We start from the raw sequence: 20,530 nt of genomic DNA on the forward strand, positions 1-20,530 counted from the left end.
GTATTGCTCAACAGGGCCCTTGTCAAAAGGCCCTGCAGTTTGTGCTGCAGGTGTGGGTAATGACCCCACCACTGGTCAGGGAATGGCCCAGTGTCCTTCACCACCAGCTGTAAGAGGGACTTGTCTGTGGGTGACCTGTTAAAGCTTAAAAACCCACCACAGGGGCCTGGACATCAGTCTTCTGGAAGCAGGACACTGCTAACAGATGCTAACGGATGCCAGCCTGTTAGCATCTCATGCTGGCACAGCTGCTCAGTGAGGGAGCTAGTGGGTCTTGGCTGCCGAGCCTTTCCAGGCAGTAGGCAGGGTGGGATCCTGCCAGGCACTCCCAGATACAGAGCAAGGCCCATTGCAGGTGCTTGGCCTGGGCCACGGGCTGGGACAGCTAAGCTGCCTCTTTTTGGAAGGATGTCTGATTTTTCTGTGCAACACATGGTTAGGTACCCATGGTGGAAGACAACAATTGGGAAGTTATCAAACCCTTTGATAATCACACTGCCTGGGGCTCCAGCCACACCCACATCTGAAGAGAACACAGGAAGGTCCTGCTAGAGCATCACTGCCCAGTGTATGGCTCATTAGCATGGGAGAGGCTCCCAGAGGTTCACCAGCAGGAAAACACTCAACTCTGCTCAGCTTCTCCCAGGTACCACAAAATGCACTGCTAATGGTGACACTTACTAACATCCCAAGGGCAAGTGGTCCTGAGAATGCACTGTGGATACTGCTGAGGCTGGGGCAGAGAGAGATGCACATGGTGAGGACCCTGATGAAACTGAGCACCTGGGAAACGAGGGAACGAGAATGCCAGAGTTGTTGAATCTGGACGAGAAAGGCTTTATCCTCCTGGGTCCCCTCCCTGATGACCCCTTATTGATTCTTGGTTCTTGCCCTTCCATCCACTGTAACTGAACAAGCCTGTGTGAGACCTGATGACGGGGTGAGGATGGGAGGATGGAGACCTGTTGGCCATGCAAAGGGCCCCATCTCACCTACAGACAGCTGAATGCCTTCCTGCACTCCCTCTGCCGGCCAGCCTGGGCCAGGGCCACACCAGGCCAGTGTGGGGAACCAAAGTCCGTGCTGGACCACACAGGGCCTAGTAGAGTTTCCAGGTGGGAATTCCTGCCTGTTCTCAGGAATTGTTTTTGCTTTTCCGTTCCTGAATCCCAAGAAAAATTGGTCGGGAAATCGGGAAAATCCACACCTTGAACCCATGGTTGGTAGCATCAGCCGTCACTTTGTGGAAACAATTCATCGTGGAGAACAGAAAACAGTTTATATCTCAAGATTCGGGACGGGGAAAGTAAAAAAAATTCCTGAGAACGGGAATTCCCTCCTGGAAACCCTAGGGCCTAGGCTCAAGAACATCCAGCGGGGAAAAGTGCCAGCACCGCATCCGTGAGGTGGAGGGGGCATCCTCCGGCAGAGGCCAGAACTGGATGCTGAGCACAGCAGAGCTTTGTTCCAACCTCCGCCATCGACTGCCGTACAGACACTCTGTGAATGGCACTGTTGTGGTATTTTAGGGAGATTCTACAAATAGCACTCACGCAGAATGGGCCTTAGAGCCCGCTCATGAATGTTCAGTGGCAAGGGCGGCCAGCCTGGGAGCTTGAGCGGGACAATGGAGCCTCACAGGGCAGGATGTTGGTGACCCAAGCCTTTTCCGGGGCTCTGTGGCCTCATTTCCCCCAGACTCACCCCCACCCCCAGAGTTTATTGGGAAGGAGCAGCTCCCCAGCCTCTCTGAATAAAGGGAGGGGGTCGCGCATCATTTTGGCGCCTGCTACTCCCGGATTTCCAGGATTTCCAAGCTCTGCCGATGTCCTACAGGTCACGGAGGAGGGAGGCACAGGAAGGAAGGATATCCTTAGGTTTTCATCAGAAATCACTTTATTAGGTAGCCAGAGAAACCTCAAAGACCCATAGTCGTAGCAACCAAGGACTCCTAGTTGGAATCTTTCCAGAAGAATCCATTCTTGAGACTTGAAAGACAGTTAAAGGAAGAGCAAAAGAACCCGGGTTTGGGAGTCATTCAGAGCTGAGTTCAAACTTAGCTTGACCAGTGACTTGTGGGTGGCCTGGGACAATTTCCCTCTCAGAGCATCAGTGTCTTCACCTCTAAAACCAACAGTCTTATAGCCACCCTGGCCGGGAAGGGTGGGAAATCTGAGCCACAGCATGCACTCTGTTTGGCACAGGAAGCACTCAGCGAAGGTTAGCCTCTCAGCCTTCCCAGATGAAGGTGGTTGACTTAATATATGAGTGCATCCACCTGTAAAGTGTTTCTGTACTAGGGCTGAGGAACCTGGCAGACATAAAGGGAAGCCCTCTTGACCCTGTGAATCTACAAAGAAGTCAGGGCTCTGGAGTCCATGCAAATGAGCAAGGAAGGGCCACAGAGAGGGCCAGGGCCTGTGCAAAGTAAGGGCGCTTACATCTCCTCTTGGCCCAATCGTTCCCTTCTGGTACTTGGAAAATGTTAAGACAGCAGAGGAAGGATCATTTTTGACAGAGCACATTCAGAGCAGGGGCCACGGCCAAGGGGCTGACTGTGCCCACCTAGCTATCAGAGGTGGCATGAGAGAGTGGTACCCCGACACCAACCTGCTCCCTCCCCCCAACCCTCATCCTTGCCTGGAATAAGTCTTGTATGTCCTGCTCCTTCCCTCAGTTATTAAACGTTTCAGAATAAGGAAGGTGCGATCCCCACTCTGTAAGTGGCCCAGCACAGTTCTGTGCACAGAACTTGCAGTCAATTCATAGGGGCTAAACTAGAGCAAAGTTAGGCAGCCTTGTTCAGAGTCAAGAGCACAAGGACCCTGCTGGGCCAGGCATGAAGCTTCTGGTACTGGACAGTGGGGAGGCCGAAGGGCCCAGGGAAGGCTAGGGGCAATCACGATTTACTAACTGTACAGAAGTGTTTCAGCACCTCACAAACCTCCTAGCCATGTGGGTGAGTGCCATCTGAATATCTGCCTGGCTGCACAAGGTACTTGAAAGCCTGCCCTGGTGGTGTGGGATGGGGGGAGGGTCTGAGGAGGCTGGAGGGTAGGTGAAGTGGACCACACCACTTCCTGACCCACACCTCATGCTCTGCACTTACAGAGACAGTCACACGGTGGGCAGTGGATACTGTGACATCACCGATTATGACAGGGTGCATTCGAGTCATAAAAGACTGAACAGAACCGCCAGGAGTGCCTGTGCCTGCAGGAGCCTGGTGTGTCAAGGTGAGCACAAGTTAGTAAACATCTCTCCCCCTACGGCTGGTGCTGCTGGCTGCTGGGCCTCTGCATGGGGAGCTGGCTGGGAGGGGCTGCAGCAGTCAGAGCCTCAGTAATCACCGGCCTGCAGTCTGTGTGAGCGTGTGTGAGCAGGTTTAGGGAGAGGTGCTCAGGGCAGTGCACAACTCCAGGGAGAGCCTGCATCTCCTGCCCCAAGAGGAACTCCGATGGCGGGTGGGGCACGCAGGTCCTGTGTGTGACTGATCCTCAGAGAGGAACCTGGCCTGGCCAAAGCCACAAAGGAGAAGCTGCTGGTTTGTAACCTTTGACTTTTCCAAAATTGGATGTTGCCTAGGGAGTGTCCAGTCCTTTTGTTCCAAGTTTCACTGGTAAAGGGCATAGCTGCTTTTTGTTTTATTCTCATTTTAGTGTTCTCCACAGCTAGTTGTCAAAGTGAACACCTGGCTATGAGTTGTATGGCGTTAAAATGAAACCCAGAGCACACACTCTGGTGTTAGGCAGCCTATTGAAATCCCAGAGCTGACTGGCCTTGGGCAGGAAACTCCATTTAGAGTTTCCTCAGCTCTAAAATGAGACTAATAATAAAATCCACTGCAGGGTTATCGTGAGGATTAAATGAATTCCTATATATAAAGTGCTTAGGACAGGGTTTGGCACATAGTGAGTGTTACACGTGCTTTTATTGCAATCAAACCACACTGGCCTCATCATTTTTTAGTCTTATCCTAAGTCTCAAGCCAAATAATTATGTCCATTATTGGGCATTTTTTGTGTGTGTCAGCAACCTCACATAGAGAGACCAATTTAATTTTTCTGTTGACATACCTGGTGAGGTTACTGGTATCCCAATGTGCATATGAAAGCATCCCACTTTGGCTCAGAGAAGTAACTTGTCCCCAAGGCTGCACAGATAGTAGGTGACAGAGCCTGAATTCAGACTCAGACCTGCCCAACTCCCAGCTTCATGAGCTTCCAACATTTCACACTGCCTCCCTGACACCAAGCCCTCAGGAACCTACACTCACACCTAAGTCACCACTTAGCATCTAGGTAAAGTTCAGGTAAGAAGGACAGGCCTTGAGGAGAGAAGATCTAATTACCTGCCCACATACCTTGGAACGATGTTAGCATCTCAGAAAGTCCCATCCCCAGAGCACTGTCACAGTCTGACACAATCTGACTAGTCTTGCTACTCCTTGAAAAAGCCCCATTTACAGAGCATATCATTATTTGACCTGACTCACTCTGTAGAAAAGCCCTAGCTCCAGGGCATTTGTCAAAAACTATCAGTGGTAATTCTTTAATATTACAGTGGCCAATTGCGATACTAATTGGGGCAAACAACAGCTGACTGAAAGGAAAGCCTGGGGAAGGAGAAATCTATGGGGGCTCTGAAATGCTCCCACATATTTCTGGAACTCTATGAGGCCATATACACGTGTGTATGTGTCCATGAGCAGGAAAGACCCGAGAGATCCCTAGTGTCTCACCTCTGGCTGAGTTTGAGTCTGTGCACAAGTAGGAAGTAAAAACTAAAGCAGAGTCATAAACTACCTATCACTGAAGGTGTGCTCCAACATATGTGCACACACACACACACACACACACACACACACACACACACTCCAAAGGGTAGGAGACTTAATGGTTCAAGGCATTTAATTATATCTCTGATAAATCATTAGTTGACCACTAAACTAAGGAGACACCTCAGTAGCTATATACTACCAATTTCACAGATTTAGCCGGGAAAGTTATTAAACAGCTACATGACCACCACGACCTGGACAAAAAGGGGAAGATGATTTTCAGTTACCATGCTATATTATCTATAATGTCTACTTTTCAACAAAAGATTAAAAAATACACAAAGAAACAAGAAAGTGTGGCCCATACACAAGAGAAAAAAGCAGTCAGTAGAAACTATCTTGATTCAGGTGTTAGACTTACTAGACAAAGACTTCAAATCAGCTATCATAAAGATGTTTAAATAACTTTAAAAAACCCCACGTCTAAAGAATTAAAGGTAGGTATGACATTGGTATCTTAACAAATAGAGAACATCAATAAAGGAATAGAGATTATAAAAATAAAAGAATTCTGGAGTTTAAAAATATAATAACTGAAATGAAAAATTCACTATAGGGACTCACTAGCTGGTAGAAAAAAGAATCAGTAAACTTAAAGAGAGGTCGACTGAGATTATCCAGTCTGAGGAGCAAAAAGAAAAAAAGAATGAAGAAAAATGAACAGAGCCTCAGAGACCAGTGGGACCATCAAGTGTACCTACATACACATAATGGGAATCCTAGAAAAAGAAAAGAGAAAAAAAGGAGTGGAAAGACTAGCTGAAGGAATAATTGTTGAAAACTTCTCAAATTTGTTGAAAACCTTATACATCCAAGAATCTCAATAAACTCTTAAGTATAATAAACTCAAAGAGATTCACACCTAGACATATCATAGTCAAATTGTCCAAAGACAAAGAATCTTGAAAGAAGCCAAAGAAAAATGAGTCTTCATGTACCAGGCATTCTCAATAAAATTAACAGCTGATTTTCATCATAAGCCATGGAAGTCAGAAGGCAGTGTGATTACATTTTCAAAATGTCAACCAAAAGACTGTTAACCAAGAATTCCATTTTCAAAAAAACCATCCTTCAAAAACAAAGGCGTAATTAAGACATCACCAGATAAACAAAAAGAGAGCATTCAGTTCTATATCCTAACAGACCTGTACTATAAGAAATTCTAACGGGAGTCCTTCAGGTGAAATGAAAGGACATTAGATGGTCACTTGAATCCACATAAAAAACAAACAAACAAAGAATACCAGTAAAGGTAATTGCATAGTTAAAACAAAAGACATTATAAACGTACTTTTTGTAGCTTTTTTCTCCTATATGATTTAAAAGACAACTGCATGAAGCAATACTTATAAAACCATGATGATAGACTTATAATGCATAAAGATGTAATTAGTATGCCAATAATGACACAAATGAGCAGGACTGAATAGCTATATTGGAAAGAAAATGTATACTATTGAAGTTAAGGTAGTATTAATCTGAACCAGATATGTTAAATTAGGAAGATTATAATCTTGGGATTATAATCCCAAAAACAGCCACTGAGAAAATAACTTTAAAAAATACTGTAAAGATAAAATAAGGAAATTAAAATGATACAATAAAAAAAATCTAACACAAAAAGAAGACAGTAGGGAGGAATAGAAGAAAAAAGGCAGAGACTTACAGAAAACAAACAGCAAAGTGGCTGACATAAATCCTACCTTATCAGTAATTACATTAAATGTAAGTGCATTGAACATTTAAACAAAAAGGCAAAGGTTGACATGGATTTAAAAGACAAACTAAATTCTTTCTGCAAGAGACACATTTAGATCTAAAAACTCAAATAGGCTGAAAGTGAAATGATGGAAAAAGACATACCATGTAAACAAAACCCAAAGAGTGGTAGAGTGACTCTACAAATATTAGACAACATAGACTTTAAGACAGAAATATTACTGAAGACAAAGAGGAACATTTTATGATGACAAAAGGGTTGATCCAGCAGGAAGATATAAAAATTATAAACATATATGCCCCTAACAGAGCTCCATAATTCATTAAATAAAAAAAAGACAGAATTGAAGTGAGATTCACCAATAATAATTGGAAACTTTAGCATTCCACTTTCAGTAATCGATGTAACTAGGCAGAAAATCAATAAGGAAACAGAAGACTTGAACAACACAAGGAACCAAGTAGGCTTAACGTATATCTATAGGACATTCCACCCAATAACAGCAGAATACACCCTCTTCACAAATGTACATGGAACATTTTCCAGGATAGACCATATGCTAGATCATAAAGCAAGCCTTAAATATTTAGAAGAACTGAATAAAACAAAATATGAAAGTATATTTACCAATTACATAGGAATGGAATTAGAAATCAGTAAGAAAAGAAAACTTGGAGAATTTATAAATATGTGAAAATCAAACAACTCAGTCCTAAATAACCAAAGAAGAAATCACAACAGAAATTTAAAAAACACTTTGAAGTGAATGAAAATGAAAACACACGTATCAAAACTTATCGGATGCAGCGTGTTGAGAGGGAAACTTATAGCTATAAATGCCTACATTATAAAAGAAGAAAGATCTCAAATCAATCAGGTGTAATCTAAAGTTACACCTGAAGAAACTAGAAAAAGAACAAACCAAACTGAAATCAAACAGATGGAAGAAAATAATTAAGATTAGAGTGAAAATAAATAAAGATTAGAAGAATAGAGAAAATCAATACTAACAGAAGTTGATTCTTGAAAGATCACACATTTGACCAACTTTAGCTAGACTGATCAAGAATAAGAGGAAACTCAAATTACCGAAGTCAGGAATGCAAGAGCAGACGTCACTGCCAACCATAAAGAAATTAAAAAGATTATAAGGGAATAACATAAAAAACTGTACACCAAGAAATTAGATGATGTAGGTGAAACAGACAAATTCCTAGAAGACATAAATTACCAAAATCAACTCAAGAATGAATAGAAAAATCTAAATAAAGCTTTAACAAGAGAATAAATAACTTCAACATGCCTAAAAATGTTTCACTGAAGAATTCTACCAATTATTTACGAAGAATTAACACCAGATAGTACTGGTAAATTCTACCAAACATTTGAAGAATTAATACCAATTATTCACAAACTCTTCCAAAAAATAGAAGAGGGGGAAATGTTTCCCAGCTCCTGTGTAGCCCGTAGTCCTCTGATAACAAAACAAAAACATTGCAAGAAAACTATAAATCAACATCCCTTATAAACACACAAAAATACTAGCAAAATACAATCCAATTGCTCATCAACTGATGAATGGATAAATCACATGTAATGTACTCAAACTAAGACTATATTCAGCCATGAATAGGAATGCGATAGTGATACATGCCACAACATGGATGAACCTTGAAAACAGCATGCTAAGTTTCAGAAGTCAATCACTAAAGGCCATATGTTCTATGAAAGTAGTTTAGTGGCTGCCTGGGGCTGCAGGACACGCGGGGAGGGTTGTCTCAGGAATGGGAAGTGACTGCAATGGGCATGGGAGTTGTTTTAGGGGTAATAAAAATGTTCCAAAATTAGCTTATAGTGATGGTGGCGCAACTGTGAATATACTAAAACTACTGAGTGGTACGATCTAAGTGGATGAATTCTACAATATGTGAAATATATCTCAATAAAGCTCTTTAAAAGAGTCTGGTGATGGGGTGTTTGTGGGAAGAGCCCAGCAAAAGATGTAACTCAGGCAGAATGTGCATTAGCTACATAGCTGGGTTGGGGAAGGTAGGATAAGAACTATTTTAGGGGTTCACTTCATGTGCATGTCCCGCATTTTGGCCCCAGGATTCCTGAAGGAGAGTCTCCTTACAGGTGCAAGGACCACAGACTAACGGGATGAGAAAACTCCCGTCAGGCATTTTCTTTCCCCCTCCCTTCCAGAATTCAGGAGTCCAGCTCTTGGAAGGCTTGCTGCCCTAACTGTCAAGGTCAGGGACTTCCCCAATGCTGGCTCCTCTCAGGGGCCATAAGCCCACCCCTCAGCCCCACCCCCACAACCAAACCTCAGGGGCCAGCAGTGCTGACTGGCTCTGTGCTGGTCAAACAGACCTGCTCAGAAACTTTGTCTGGGGGGGCTGCTGACCTTGCTGTTTCACATACCCCCTACCCAGCCAGATGACCACTGCCACTCAGAGAGGGGCTAGGGGAAAGGCATTTGGCCTTCGAATGCCCTGTTGTTAGGAGCACAGAGCAGCTCAAGTTTCCTCCGTTGTCTGAACTTCAAGCTGACAGGGACCCTAGAGATCATCCGTCTTGCCTGGTTCCCTCTTCACAGATGAGGAAACCAAGGCTCTGAGTGGTAACCCAGCTAGACAGGGGTGGAGCTAGGACTATCACTGAGCCTCTGACAGCGCTTTAGGGCAGCACGCCTGTCCCCATTTACAGGCGGGATGCAGAGGCTCTGAGAGCTAACCAGTGGCCTGTGGTCCCGACTAGGAAATGGAACCAAATCCTCTGCCTAAGGCTGGTTCCTTTTTTGAAAAACCCACAAGACAGATGCCCAGGGCAGTTGAATGGGGAAGAGGTAACAGGGTCACTTCTCAGAAACAGCATGGAACACCCTGAGCTACAGAGGGCAGGCCTAAGGGCTCGTCTCACTGCGAATGCCATTGGAGTCACTGAGCGTTTGTGAGCAGGGAGCGTGAGGTCATGCAGGCAACCTGAGCAGTCACTGGTTGCTGCTGGAGAATGGGCTAGAGAGGGAGGGTCCAAGTTAAAACCCATCAGGAGGCCACTGCCGTGATCCGGCAGCATGCTGGTAATGGGGCCAGACAGCCGGCATGGGATACAGACAAGCAGAGGGATTCAGAGGCACTTTGGAAATAGAACTGGCGGGACTTACTGATGGCAAATCAAAGCAGGATAAAACCAAGAGTTCAGATTTAGCCTGATTAGCCTTTGCATAGCTCTTGTCCAGGAGATACCCAATGGAAGTGTCAAGTGGGTCTTTTGCTCAGAGCAAGGCCTGCCCGGGGAAATGACCAGTGACTCTGAAGTTTGCCAGCAAGGGGGTGGAGTGGGTGGGGACAGAAGTGAGCTGGAGGAGCATCGGCTTGCATAGGTCCCTAGGAGCAGCTTGGGAGGGAGGAGCGCAGCTGGCGCAGCCACTGCAGCTCCCAGAGCGCCTCGGCCGGGCGGGCACACCTCTACAGGCCTGGAAAGCCCTCCCCTATTTCTTCTGCGGGGTTGACTGTTCTTCCTTTAAGACTCAGCTCGGACATCAGCTGGCCTGGGCATTCTCTAAACCTGCAGGCTGGGTGGCATCCCCGCCCCCAGTCCACTCAGAGCACCCAGGTTTACTTGTCTCCCTGCATTTCTTCTTGGCCTGCCACATCACTGACTGTTTCCAGGCTATAAGCATGGTGGGGGCAGACGCTGCAGCCTCCCCAGCTCTTCATTCTTATACTGGGCACAAGGCCTGGGGTAGAGTCAGTACCCAACAAATGATTGTTAAGTGAATGGCTAGAAGCCTGGATGGCAGCTTCCTATTTAGCAATCCTGGAAGACTACGTGAAAAACGGAACCTTCTCAAAGTGGACTCAGAGGCTGTCCAGGAGTTTACACAGCAGGACCAGTTCTATCACCCCCACCCAGTGATGGCCACACCTCTCTCTGCCCACCGCTGGGGGAGCAAGGGGCACCGGGCACAGCAGCCGCAGCCTTCCTGCCCGGTACACTGGCCTCTGCACCCTGGCCGCCAGGTGCCCTGACAAACGCTGTGTCCATCAAGAAAGGGGCATGGAGTCTAGGCCCAGCACCTCACTCCATCACAGCAGAGAGATACACTGAGTGCGGCTGGACTCTCCCAACTAGGCTGCCACTAGGATCCCCTGGGCATCAGTGACATGAACAGGTGAAGGCGAGCATGACCATCTTCCCCGTCTCTACCTATTGCTCTCTCGCCAGTGTTTACTGAGCACAGATTATCTGCTGAGTCTGGTTCCAGATCACAAAGGTGACGAGATGACTGTCAGCTAGGGGTGACAGACCCAGACCAACTGGAGTCTGGTTCCAGATCAGCTAGGGGTGACAGACCCAGACCAACTGGAGAATGAAATGAACTGGGCCCATGGGCCAAGGTATCACAAAGCTCCAGGTATAGGCCACCTTTCCTGGGACTTGACCCCTCTCGGGGCAAATTAAAGGTGCTGTGAGAAGGTGTGGTGTGTACAGGGACCAGAAAGGTCCAGGCTGTGGCAGGGGGAGGCTGAGGGGGATGGAAGGGGGGACACCCAACACCAGCGAGGCTAAGAAGTTGGGTTTTTTTATGGAGGTGCTGTGGGGCCAAGGCAGAGTTTGAGGAGAGACACGTGACCGGAGCTGTGCGTGAGGTGCTGGCTTGGGCAGTGGACGAGAAGAGGCGAGGATGAACTCGGGGTGACCAGTCAGAAAGCCAACAGTCGAGATGATGAGGGTCTGCACAGGTGGCCTTGGGGACGGGTGGGAATACTGCCCTGGGTAGGATCACAGGAGCTGTCAGCCTTTGGCGGGGGGAAAATGAAGCAGAAAGCAGGGCTGACAGCCAGGAACCCAGAAGGGGCAGGTAGGAGTGCAGGACTTCAATTGGAGTTCTGGGCTTGCAGGCTAGAGATGGGCAGGCAGGAGATGGGCATTGCAGAGGATTTGGGGGCGTGTATTTAGAGGCAATCACAATCATCAGGACCCTGGGGGAGATGCCCGGAGGAGACCCACAGACAGAGATCAGAAGGCAAAACAAAGAGAATTCACAGCTGAATGTGGTGTATTAAAGGGGGTGGGGTGGGGGAGAGGAGTGGGCCAAGGAGAGGTAGGAGAAAGACTGGGCAGGGGCAGCCCCTGCAGATCAGGAGGAGGGCAGAGAAGGGGGTAGGCTCTCAGCCAAGACTGGTCACCATGTCCAGCACAGTGACAGGAATAAGTGCAGGAGGAGGATATGGGAAAGGCAGGGCCATGTAGACTGTTTCTGGGGAGCTGGTGATGGAGGGAGGGAGAGAAGGGCAAGGCTTGTGAGCACACTGGGGAAAGAGAATGGCTTTTTCAAAAATGTTCTGATTGGGAGACTCAGGCAGTGGAAGGAAGGGTGAGGGTGCTGGGGAGAGAGAGGACATGACAGGGGGCAAGATCCCAGAAGACAAAGAAGGACTCCAAGTACTGAAACCAGCAGGAAGTGTGAAGGGTGAATTGGGGGATGAAGTGGCAGCAGGCGCCAGTGCTCCTTAAGATCTTAGGGGCCCACCAGTCTGCCCTTTTACCCCACCCTGGTCTTGAACAAAAGCCACCTCAGTGCTGTACTCCTATACTGCTTCCTGAAAGTCTCAGTCGTGGACCACAATGCAAAGTTGAAGAAAATGAAATTTGCCATTGAACAGACCCACCACAGAGCTCTACACAGCAGAAGCATCTGGAAACATAGCCCAGAAACAATAAAATCAGACAGTACCCTCAGAGTTCCGAACAAATCCGCTTGGCCTCTGCTTTTAGGAGGGTGTAACCCTTCTCCACACATCAGATCCTGCTCACTGACCTCTGGCTTCTTCAGATGCACGGGAACCCAGGACTGCTGCATTTGCAGCCATCTGTCTGGCATAGGATGGCGTGATCAGTATCAGTGTGTCACACCCCAAAGTGCCTGTGGCAGTCCCTCCCCAGGTCCATGCTGCCCACCTGCAGCTGGGAAACTACTGGGAGAGCAGGTGTCTCCTGAAGAGAGTGCCAGGCTTTGGATTTTAAAGGCGTAATGACTAGATCCACTGTGGTGACTCTGGCACGTGCTGCCTTTTTGCTGCTCTCTTCATGGGATTTGCGATTTATTATTTGAGCTTTTCTACTTTATCAAGTCCACTTTTACACAGGGACAACATGCTCAAATATTCTGTTGTAAAAGTTCTGATTCAGAAATATCTAAGAATAAAATTGACAATGACAGCTGTTGTCTTGAGAAAACTTAAATTATATCAATGACTAATTGACTTTCTTTTGACCTTTCCTTAAATAAAATACATACACACATTTCTTGTCTGGAAAGTCAGAAAGTTCCTTACATAGGTAGCTTGCAACCGCTAAACACAACACAGACATACGCACAGTCCCCCTTGGAACAGATGTACTGTGTCATTGCTGTGACAACTGAATCGATTAATGTCTAGAGCAGCATTTCTCCAAGTGTTTCCCAAGATATGAAGGCTATGAGCAGCTCTGTGAAAAGCTGGCTCCCTGGGTAAAGGTTTAGAGACTGTACCTACAATTCACCTGACTTGGAGATACACAATCACACCAATGTCTAAAGGCTGATATGTCTTGCAGTGACAAACCTTCCCAACTTTGATAACTCGTGATTTCTAAGGTTATTTGATCAAGGAACCCCTTCCCCTGTTTAAGGCACAACTCATTTTGAACAATGGACCAAACTGTCCACTAACTACCCGGATTGGCCACATGAGTTCAAACTTGTTAAATGAAGTAACCTCTAAACATTTGCAAGTTTTACATCAGAAAACCAACGGCTGCCTTCCTTGAACCACAGAGGCTGGCTGCCCGCTCTGGACAGGGCAAGCATTCTGGCACCACAGTGCTCCCCACCCCCTTTTGTCCCAGGTCCCAGACTTGTCCAGCTTTGCTAATTTACACAGGCTGCAGGACCTTGTGGGTCCTCAGACAGGGTCCCTGCTCCTAGGCTGCTGCGGCCAGCTGTGCTTTTGAAGTGGGTGGGAGGGTGGAGGCAAATTGGGAAACACTCCTACACCAGCTTGTTCTTCACCTGGATCAGTGTAGCCTAGTATCCACAACCCCAGAAGACAAATCAAGCAGGAGTTGCCCCTGGCTCCCCTCTGGGACTGCAAGTTGAGTATGTACCCTTCCTAATTAAGTCCTTGCAAATCCACCCTTGCTTCTGGGACTCAGGCTCCACCCCCTCCGGGGAAGACAAAAGCTGCTCTAGCCCTGCCAGCCCCCCAGGGAAATCTGTCCTCCTCTGCTCAGGGCTCTGACCTGCCCTCAGTGAGCATGAGGCAAGACCCTGCCTTCTTACCCACTGGAACAGCCAAACAGGCCTGCTCTCAGTCCCCTCCAAGCATGAAACCCCCACATGCAACTTCTTTTTAAAATCAAATTCTAAGAAAACTGTTGCTCTGGGACAATGAGAACCACGCAACTGTTCACATTTCCTATTTGGTTTTGGCTGCAAAGAGGCTCAATCACAGAGAGTATCTTTCTTATAGCGGGATTAACTGGGCGCTTTTCTCTTTTTGCTCCATATGTCCTGTTTAAATATAGGGTCCTGTTTAGTGTTTTCATATTTATTTATTATACATGCTATAAGCTACCTACCTCAAACCCTTTGTGAAACAAACCTGTACATTTGTGGCATCATTATCACCTGGAAAAAAGTCCAAGATGCTTGACACATTCATACGCTTTATTTATCTGTATCCAAAATATACTTTGAACCAGGACTTGGTGCCCATTCTGGTAAAGCCTGCTTTAACCTTATAGTTTACAGACAAGGCTTTCCAACTCACCTGGTGACAGCAGTCACTTAAGGAAGTCCTTAAACACACAGCTACACAGGCTCTTCCCCAGAGCCTACCCAGGGCAGGGTGGGGCCCACGGAACTGCATGTTTAATAAGAGGCTGGACGGGGCGGGTGAGTTTTAGGGTCAGGCGAGCTTGGGAAGAGCTGCCGCATGCTTGCAGTATAGGGACGCCCCACTATGTTCCCCCAAAATCAACAGGGATCGTATCAGTCAGTCAAGGGTTAAGTCTGAAGGGCCACTGCCTGAGGAGGCCGGACCTTTATCGGTATCCTCAGCGTTGTTTCTTGGCTGGGAGCTCTCTCCCAGCCGCTGCATTCCATAAGCAGCTCCCCTCACAGGTTCCGGCGCGACTTTCGGAAAACTCTGACTCAGAGCCCATGGGTCCAAGTTTGTGACAGAGGCGGATGAGAATGAATGGATCCGCTCCCTGGCGGTTAAGCCGCAGAGGCGGCGCCGGGCGCTGGCCCGGCTCCCTCTGCAGAGGACCTGCGTGTGGGCGGGGCGGGGCAGGGCACCCGGGACTCCTCCTCCCCAGCGTGAACTTGGCGGACCTGCAGCGGGTGCCCACTGTGCGCCCCACACCGCTCCTCTCCCGCCCAGGGCCCGGCCCCAGGCTCCAGCTGGCACCGCGGAGCAAGAGCAACCCTCGAATGCGCACTCCAAAGTTCGGAGACGCGACCTGAGTCCTTTCCAAGGCTGCGGCAGGTGTCGGGCGGCCCAGGAAAACTGGCAGACAAGTCCGGGATGAGGAGGTAGTAGCCCCCAGCCGCAGCTGGAGGGAGCCGGCGGCGCGCGCTCCGCACCGAAGCGCAGAGGTCCCGAGCCCGCGGCGCACGTGCGCACCGAGAGTTACCTTTGGGCGCTCGTAGGTGTTCCCTCCAGTCCTTGCAGCAGCACAGCCCCATGGCAGCTGCTGGCCCCCCAGCCGCCTGCTGCCGGCACCCCCGGGCGGCGTGGCGGAGGCTCGCCCGCGGGCAGTACCCAGCCGGGCGCGGAGCTGCCGGCCTGGCCTCCCTCGCCCTCACGCTCAGTCCTGGCCCCGCGCCGCGGGCATCCCAGCTCCGGGCAGACCCTGCTAATCAACAGGAGAACGCGCAGATCGCGCCAGCGGCGCCGCCAGCCCGCTTTTATCTCCGCGCGCCGGGGCGGCCCTGCGCGGCTCCCAGTCCTCGCGGGCGCCCTCCCCGCGGCGGGTTACCCGGGGGCGCCGAGCTGCGCGCTAGCGAGGGACCGCCAGGGGGCGCCAGCGCTGTCTCCGCTCCCACCTCCGCCCTGCCCCGGGAGCCAATCAAGGGGTGGGGGCGACATTGACCTGACCCCTCCGCGCAAACCCGAAAGAAAGATGCCCTCGCTGTGTAAGCGTGGCGCCTCCCCGCCCCCGGCCTCTGACCTCATGGGTGACTGGCAGAGCGTATACCAGGGCCACCCTGCTCTCCTTTTCCCAGTTCATCTGCATTCTACAACTATGCAGTTGCGGAAAAACTGTTTGCCCAGGCTATCCCCAAACCTGCCTGGGCTACGTATGGACTGCGTGATTTCAGGGAAGTCACTTTCCCTCTGAGACTTTCTTCACCTGAAAAGTGAGGGAAACAACACCATTTCAGATGTCGTTTAGCACAAATTAAAGGTTTGCTGGTATCAAGTTGAACACTCAGTTTCCCCGTCTATAAAACAGAGAAAATAATAGAACTGCTTCATTGGACCCTTCCAAAGATTACATGAGTTGAGATATATACACTTGCACAGATCCACTTATACATAGATTTTTTTCATTAAATACATACAGTACTGTAAATGTATTTTCTCTTCCTTATGATTTTCTTAACATTTTCTTTTCTCTAGCTAACTTAATGTAAGGATACAGCATATAATACATATGACATACAAAATATGTGTTAATCAACTGTTTATGTTATTGGTAGGGCTTTTGTTATCAGTAGGCTATTAGTAGTTACGTTTCTGGGGAGTCAAAAGTTATACTGGAATATTGGACTGGACGGGGTGGGCTCCCCTAACCCCACCTTGTTCAAGGGATATATACATATAGAACACAACTTAGAACACAACTGGCATGTTGCTAAGTGCTTTGTAAGTGCGAACTATCACCATCATTAAGTGTTGGTTAGGATTTGGGCAAAAGGTGCTCTTGTCGTGAAGGCGCGCTTCGGTGTGATCACTTTTGGAAGGTAACACGTGAGCTGCTTATTAACAGTAAAAGTGCTCATACCTGGGACCAAACAATTCCATTTCCCAGTATGTACCCTACAGAAATACTTGCCCACATGCCCAGGAAAACCTGTACAAGGCTATTCACAAGTTAAGAGACGATCAAATACACTGGCATTTTCCGAAACGGAAATCCTATCTCAGAGGAGGGAGCTGGAGCTGAATGCTTGCGATCTATGGATTCATGGCACTTATGTAAAACACATACCCACAGAATATTCCTCCAGTGTTCACTCTGTGCTGGGCATTGCTCTGGGCACCAGGGCCCAGAGACATACATGGGAGGAAAACAGGAAACCTAGAGTGGTTCCCTCTGGGAAGAGAGTGAGGGACAAGAATGGATTGAAAGTAGGTGTCAAGTGTTCTTATAGTGGTCTAATCTCTTACAAGGAAGGTATATTTATATATTATTGTGTAATTAAACAATCAAATGAGTTCTGATCAAGTGTCTGGCACAGAGTGGGGTTCTTAATACCACGTTCTTTCTCATTCCTCTAGTTTCTAAGATCTCTTCCTGTCCCTGAAACTGGGCTGTGGCTTGACGGAGATTGTCTCCCTTCCACCCACCCTCTTCCCATCTTAGGAAACAGCAGTAGTCCAGGGTGAGAGCTTGGCCAGGCCAGGCCAGAGGCAGAGGCTGCCTGCGGCCAGGAGCAGAAGAGTTAAATGGCTTGGGGGGAGGAAGGGAGGATAGAATGACTTGGAGCGGGAAGAGGTTTTCCCAGGAGTTAAGTCTCATTCAAAGGAGAGATTAACAACGGTGGGGCAGATTTCTGCCACCCTCTCCTTTAACTCTCCAGAAAGACCAGCGTGAGGCTTCTTTGGGGAGAGAGAAGGATTGTCCTGCACTAGACCCGGAAAGAAAGATATTTTCACTTCATGACACGTAGGCGGGGGTTACGAAGAGGGAGTAACTGAGAAAAAGCGGAGAGACCTGACTTCTGGTTGCTGCCAAGTCATTTTAAACAGTTTTAGCACCAGGCAGGATGACTTAGTCACAGCGGGCTTAATGAGGCCCCAGGAATTCTAAGCTAGGCTCCTGCATTCTGGGAGTGCATGTGTGGGGAGCGAGCCCCCGGGTGATTATCCAACGGCCAAGTCCTACATTTGGAGAGGAAGATTTAAAAGAAAACATCACAGCGGCCACTGTGGTCTGTTGTTTATCTTTCTAAGAGGAAGTAGCAAAGCGGGATCATTTCAAATGAGCCTATTATGGAGGGTCAGCACCCTCGCTGAACTGTTCAAATAATTTTGGGATACTTGACTTTTCCAAGTGGCTTTAAATAGCAACTCCCAGGGCAGTTTAGGAGGCAAAAAGCAAGGCAAGAGCTTCTATTAGTGCCTTTGGTTTCACACACTTTAATTCCTGATTATACATTGTGTTTTTATAGTTTTCTAGCTGTGTGTTTATTCCTCAAGAAGGAAAGAAAATAAAGTTCACTATGTGCTGCCTACCATGGGCCAGGCAATTCACAAATGCTGTGTTCTCAGTTAACCACCGGACAAACCTATGAGGCAGTTGCCATTAGATTTGTCTTATACTAGAGGAAGAAGCTAAAGTTCAGGGAGGTGAAGAGACTTGTCCAAGATGAATGAAGTAAGTGTAGAACCAAGATAGATGGTGGGTGGGTGGGTGGGTCGGTGGATGGATGGATGGATGGATGGATGGATGGATGGATGGATGGGCAGATGGCATTTCACCATAGGCTGCAATTGGCAAAGCACATACTGAACATAGAATTTGCCTGAAAAATCAAACTTCTTGAACATAGCTCTGTCCCCTGAATTGATCATGACCCCCAACCATTTTGAATTGAACCAAAATGTCAGGATGAGTCAGTGTTGCAAGGCTCCAGCTGCGCTCAAGCCATCCCACTCCAGAAGAGTGATGGGGAGGTAGGGACCTCCGGGACATCTTCCTGAGCTGGAGGGCCGGCATCCTGCAGGCCACAGGGAAGCAGTGCCAGAACCCGGGGCTGTGTATGCAGTGACTGCAGTAGGCTCCGGGGGGAGCTCGGAAGGACAAAAGCTGTGGGGGGCAGGGGTTGCCTCCAGCCACCCAGAGCTCCACCTCCTGTTGCTTTATTCCATTTCTCTGGGAGACCCCAAGTGTGACAGTGAGGATATGGGGTTATTTCTAGGGAGGCCACTGCTACTGCTGGGATCCTGGCCTTTCCAGCTACGTCCCAGGGCACTCGAGGATTTCCTTAAGAGACTCAGGGCCTGGCCTGATACCCCTCTGCAGGAGTTTGGTTGCTCTTCCCCAGACATATCCATAACCTTATGATACCATCTCAAGGCCTGAGCTCAGTCCTGGGCAACTCAGGGGAGGGGAAGAAATGGAGACATGGCATCTTAGTCACAGGTGTAGCTTTGGGGGCTATGATGGTAATTCATTCATTCTTTCATTCATTTATTCATCCATGTACCACACGATGACTGAACACAACTGCATACCTGAGAAAGCCCAGGGCCTGAGCTCTGGGGAGGCCCGGAGGGCACCGTGGGAGCTCCAGAGACAGTGATCCAGTGACAGAGGAGAGGTCTCTGAGGTGAGAGTTGAGGTGGAGAGGTGAGGAGTCCAGCACTTCAGGGGATAGAGTAGGGCTGGTCCTCTAGTAAGCAGTGTTTTTATGTTTAGGAGCTGACTTTTGGGGTAGGGCAGAGCACAGGGTGTTTCGGGTAGGGGGCTATGACACAGCCTGTGATTCTGGATGGTCAGCCTCGTGCTGGAGTGCAGTGGGAACTGCAAGGGGATGACCAGGAGCAGGAAGAAAGCTAAGAAGCAAAAGACATAAGCAGATCAGAGATGGAGACCAGGTGGGGCTATGTGCTAGCAGGTTGGCCCCCAGTGACCCATACCTCCCAACTCTCATGCCCCTTGTGTTCTGGCCCCTTGACTCTGGGCTGCCCTGTAACAGGCTTTAACCAATAGATGGTGACAGAAGTGATGCTGGGCCAGTTCTGGGCCCTTGTCCTAAGAAGGCTTGGCAGCTTCTGTTGCTGTCTTCCAAGGAAAGTCACTGCCTTCTGAGCAGGGGGGTCATCCTGAGACTGCTGTGCCCGGGAAGCCCAACCTAGCAATGTGGAGAAACCACATGAAGAGGTGAGGCTCAGGCCAGCAACCGCTTCTTCCAGCCACGTGACGGAGGAAGTGGGTGCACTGGAAGTGGGTCCTCCAGCTGATACCTAAGAGCAGAGCTGTCACAGCCCAACCCTGCTCACACGGCGGAATAGTGAGCATATAACATGTTCAAGTCATTAAGCTCTGGGTGATTGTTATGCAGTAATAAAACTGAAACATGGGGAGTAATGCATATTAATAGCTAACACTGTCCGGCCCTGAACAGTGTACAAGGTTAAGAGATTGACATCCCACTGGAATTGAGAACAACCCTATGTGTCTGGTATCATTATTATCTCCACTTTAAAGAGGAGGATACTGGGGTACAGAGAGGTGACATACTTAACACAAGGTCACACAGCTAATTAATGGCTGAGCTCAGAGTGGAACCAGCCCATCTTGCTCTTAACGACTCTGGTAGATAATGTGGAGGCAGAAGGGAAAGCACCTGGTGATGAATTCAACGCCCCGTGGATCTAAGGCATATCTGTAGGTGACACTCGTGGTAAAAAGACAAACCCTGTGCCGTGCTGGAGGGCACCTAGCAGGAAGGCCACGTGAGGTTCATTGCTCTGTTAGCTTGTCTGTTGTCTGCGTCCTGTTGGCACTGGCACCAGGCAGAGGGAGCTTCTTGAAGGTGGGAGTGATAAGGGTGTCTGTCGACCCCCTACTACAAGCCTGCTTCTTACTGGCATTAGTACCACACAGGCATCCTCTCATTGAATTTGCATAACAGCCCCGTGATGGTGATATGTCATCGCGCTCATTTTACAAATGCGAATGTG

At 48.5% G+C, this 20,530-nt stretch overlaps 1 protein-coding gene across 5 annotated transcripts in view; it reads right to left on the minus strand.

Annotated features, from left to right (window-relative positions):
• The window catches only part of ARHGAP22 (Rho GTPase activating protein 22), a 212,290-nt gene that overhangs the window by 48,231 nt on the left and 143,529 nt on the right, over nucleotides 1-20,530 (minus strand). The window contains exon 1 of one of the 5 annotated variants that reach the window (XM_074337244.2): nucleotides 15,249-15,516. The exons of the other annotated variants lie outside the window; for them this stretch is intronic. Coding sequence (XP_074193345.1) covers nucleotides 15,249-15,300 — 52 coding nt within the window. The 5' untranslated portion in view covers nucleotides 15,301-15,516. Of the gene's footprint in view, nucleotides 1-15,248; nucleotides 15,517-20,530 lie in introns of those variants that run through there. 5 annotated transcript variants of the gene reach the window in all.

Source organism: Rhinolophus sinicus, chromosome 15 (assembly GCF_057876585.1).
Source record: "Rhinolophus sinicus isolate RSI-liver-muscle chromosome 15, RSI-T2T, whole genome shotgun sequence".
Taxonomy (NCBI): Eukaryota; Metazoa; Chordata; class Mammalia; order Chiroptera; family Rhinolophidae; genus Rhinolophus; species Rhinolophus sinicus.